The sequence below is a fragment of the Anneissia japonica genome, unplaced genomic scaffold, assembly GCF_011630105.1.
Source record: "Anneissia japonica isolate Jap-2015-1 unplaced genomic scaffold, ASM1163010v1 scaffold284218_len6714_cov214, whole genome shotgun sequence".
NCBI classification, from domain to species: domain Eukaryota; kingdom Metazoa; phylum Echinodermata; class Crinoidea; order Comatulida; family Comatulidae; genus Anneissia; species Anneissia japonica.
In genome coordinates this window covers 1,415-4,088 of record NW_022698802.1, presented here as the reverse complement: position 1 = coordinate 4,088, position 2,674 = coordinate 1,415, and the positions used below count along the sequence as shown (strand labels likewise).

General features: G+C 33.0%; 1 protein-coding gene across 1 annotated transcript in view; it reads left to right on the top strand.

The window, feature by feature from the left end:
• Positions 1–2,192, top strand: part of LOC117102749 (CCR4-NOT transcription complex subunit 7-like) — a gene marked incomplete at its 5' end in the record, with an annotated part of 3,182 nt that extends 990 nt beyond the window's left edge. Inside the window, 2 exons of the mRNA XM_033243157.1 lie at positions 619–687; positions 1,778–2,192. Of these exons, the coding sequence (XP_033099048.1) occupies positions 619–687; positions 1,778–1,894 (186 nt within the window). The remainder of the gene's footprint in view (positions 1–618; positions 688–1,777) is intronic.
• Positions 2,193–2,674: the final 482 nt, after the last annotated feature.

Here is a 2,674-nt window from a genome sequence, read left to right as displayed (position 1 = left end):
ACCTATGACATCATGTTTAGAGGGCGGCCTAAAAGCTTCACTGCCACATTCTTGCACACTAATGGTATTTATATGCATCAGTGACCAAAAAAAAAATAAATAAATGAAAATTGACTTTTTAATGTATTCTTATTCTCCATTTGTAAGCTTTAAAATGATGGATCATTTACTGGAATCGACTTACTATTGCGAATGTTATGAGTAAAAGTATTGTGGTTTCTCTTTCTGTACTTTTGCCAATTACTGTACTCAGTTTAATAATTAGTGACAATATATTGGTTATGGAATGTCAAGCCTCGTATATTATATTTAAATTAATAGTTAAGGAATGTGGCATCTGTAGGGTGTCAGATAATTGATTCATTGATTGATTGATCCATTGACTGATTGATTAATTGGTTTATTGATTGATTGGTGTTTGATTGATTGTTTAATTAATTAATAATAGTGTGAATGGCTATTTGATTAGTCCATTTAATAGATTGATCAGCTGATTGGTCAATATGATAAATGTTTTGTTGGTTGGTTGGTTATTCAGTTGATTGAAAGATTGATTGTTGGTTGATTGGTTAGTTTATAGAACTGATTGATTATTTATCTCTTTATTTTGTTTTTCAGAATTACTTTGAAGACAACATTGATGACGACAAGTACTTAGGTCACTTATATGGTCTTGGGTCATCGTACGTGCAGAATGGCAATGCGTTCGGTGACGAGAACAACCTGTCGTCGTAGCAGTAGCGTCAGAATCCGCCATGTTAAATCTGTACAGAATGGAGGACCAGGCCTTTTGCAAGTTCTCAATGCTAAATGTTGAACATCAATTTTTTTTCTCGCCTATTTGTATATTATAGTAGAATTTTAAACCTTCGTATTTTGAAACATTGTACTGTGTATGTTCCTTTGTGTACTCACGTTTGTAGTCTGTGTCCCAATTCCAGATTTATTCTTGTTGCCAAATTCTTAAGCATGTAATTTCCCCTATGTTCTGTAGCTTCAGATTCCTATACGTTTTAGATTTTAAATATTATTATAGTATATATTATATTTTCAGTAATCTGAACAAGGAAACTGCTCTTAGAATAAAGATGTGTATAAGAGACAGACGCGGTCCTTAGTCGACGTAACTATTAAATGTGATTTGGCTCAACGACTTCAACCTATGACATCATGTTTAGAGGGCGGCCTAAAAGCTTCACTGCCACATTCTTGCACACTAATGGTATTTATATGCATCAGTGACCAAAAAAAAAATAAATAAATGAAAATTGACTTTTTAATGTATTCTTATTCTCCATTTGTAAGCTTTAAAATGATGGATCATTTACTGGAATCGACTTACTATTGCGAATGTTATGAGTAAAAGTATTGTGGTTTCTCTTTCTGTACTTTTGCCAATTACTGTACTCAGTTTAATAATTAGTGACAATATATTGGTTATGGAATGTCAAGCCTCGTATATTATATTTAAATTAATAGTTAAGGAATGTGGCATCTGTAGGGTGTCAGATAATTGATTCATTGATTGATTGATCCATTGACTGATTGATTAATTGGTTTATTGATTGATTGGTGTTTGATTGATTGTTTAATTAATTAATAATAGTGTGAATGGCTATTTGATTAGTCCATTTAATAGATTGATCAGCTGATTGGTCAATATGATAAATGATTTGTTGGTTGGTTGGTTATTCAGTTGATTGAAAGATTGATTGTTGGTTGATTGGTTAGTTTATAGAACTGATTGATTATTTATCTCTTTATTTTTGTTTTTCAGAATTACTTTGAAGACAACATTGATGACGACAAGTACTTAGGTCACTTATATGGTCTTGGGTCATCGTACGTGCAGAATGGCAATGCGTTCGGTGACGAGAACAACCTGTCGTCGTAGCAGTAGCGTCAGAATCCGCCATGTTAAATCTGTACAGAATGGAGGACCAGGCCTTTTGCAAGTTCTCAATGCTAAATGTTGAACATCAATTTTTTTTCTCGCCTATTTGTATATTATAGTAGAATTTTAAACCTTCGTATTTTGAAACATTGTACTGTGTATGTTCCTTTGTGTACTCACGTTTGTAGTCTGTGTCCCAATTCCAGATTTATTCTTGTTGCCAAATTCTTAAGCATGTAATTTCCCCTATGTTCTGTAGCTTCAGATTCCTATACGTTTTAGATTTTAAATATTATTATAGTATATATTATATTTTCAGTAATCTGAACAAGGAAACTGCTCTTAGAATAATTGATAATTCTTATTGAAAAAATTGCAATATTTGTAGAAAATGGTTTTAATATAGATAACTTATTTTTTGAAAAAAAGTCATAATTTTTAGTTATTGAGTTAATTAGGTCGATCTATTTCCCAGGTTCATTTCCTCTTTTTAGACACATCCAATCTTGTCAGACAGTCCAACCTCTGACCTTGTCAGACAATTCAACCTCTGACCTTGTCAGTCAATAATTCTGAGCAGCTTGCCATACACAACTAACTTCTGCCTTTGTCACATGTTTTTTTAAAATTTGTGCTTCTCTTACACATTCTACCTCTGCCAAACTTGCCACACACACGTATACACACCCCCACACACTTACACCATGGTGGAATTAGTTCTAATTCCTCCATGCTTACACGCAGTCTCTGTCCTAACACATCCTAACTGCATCCACCTTG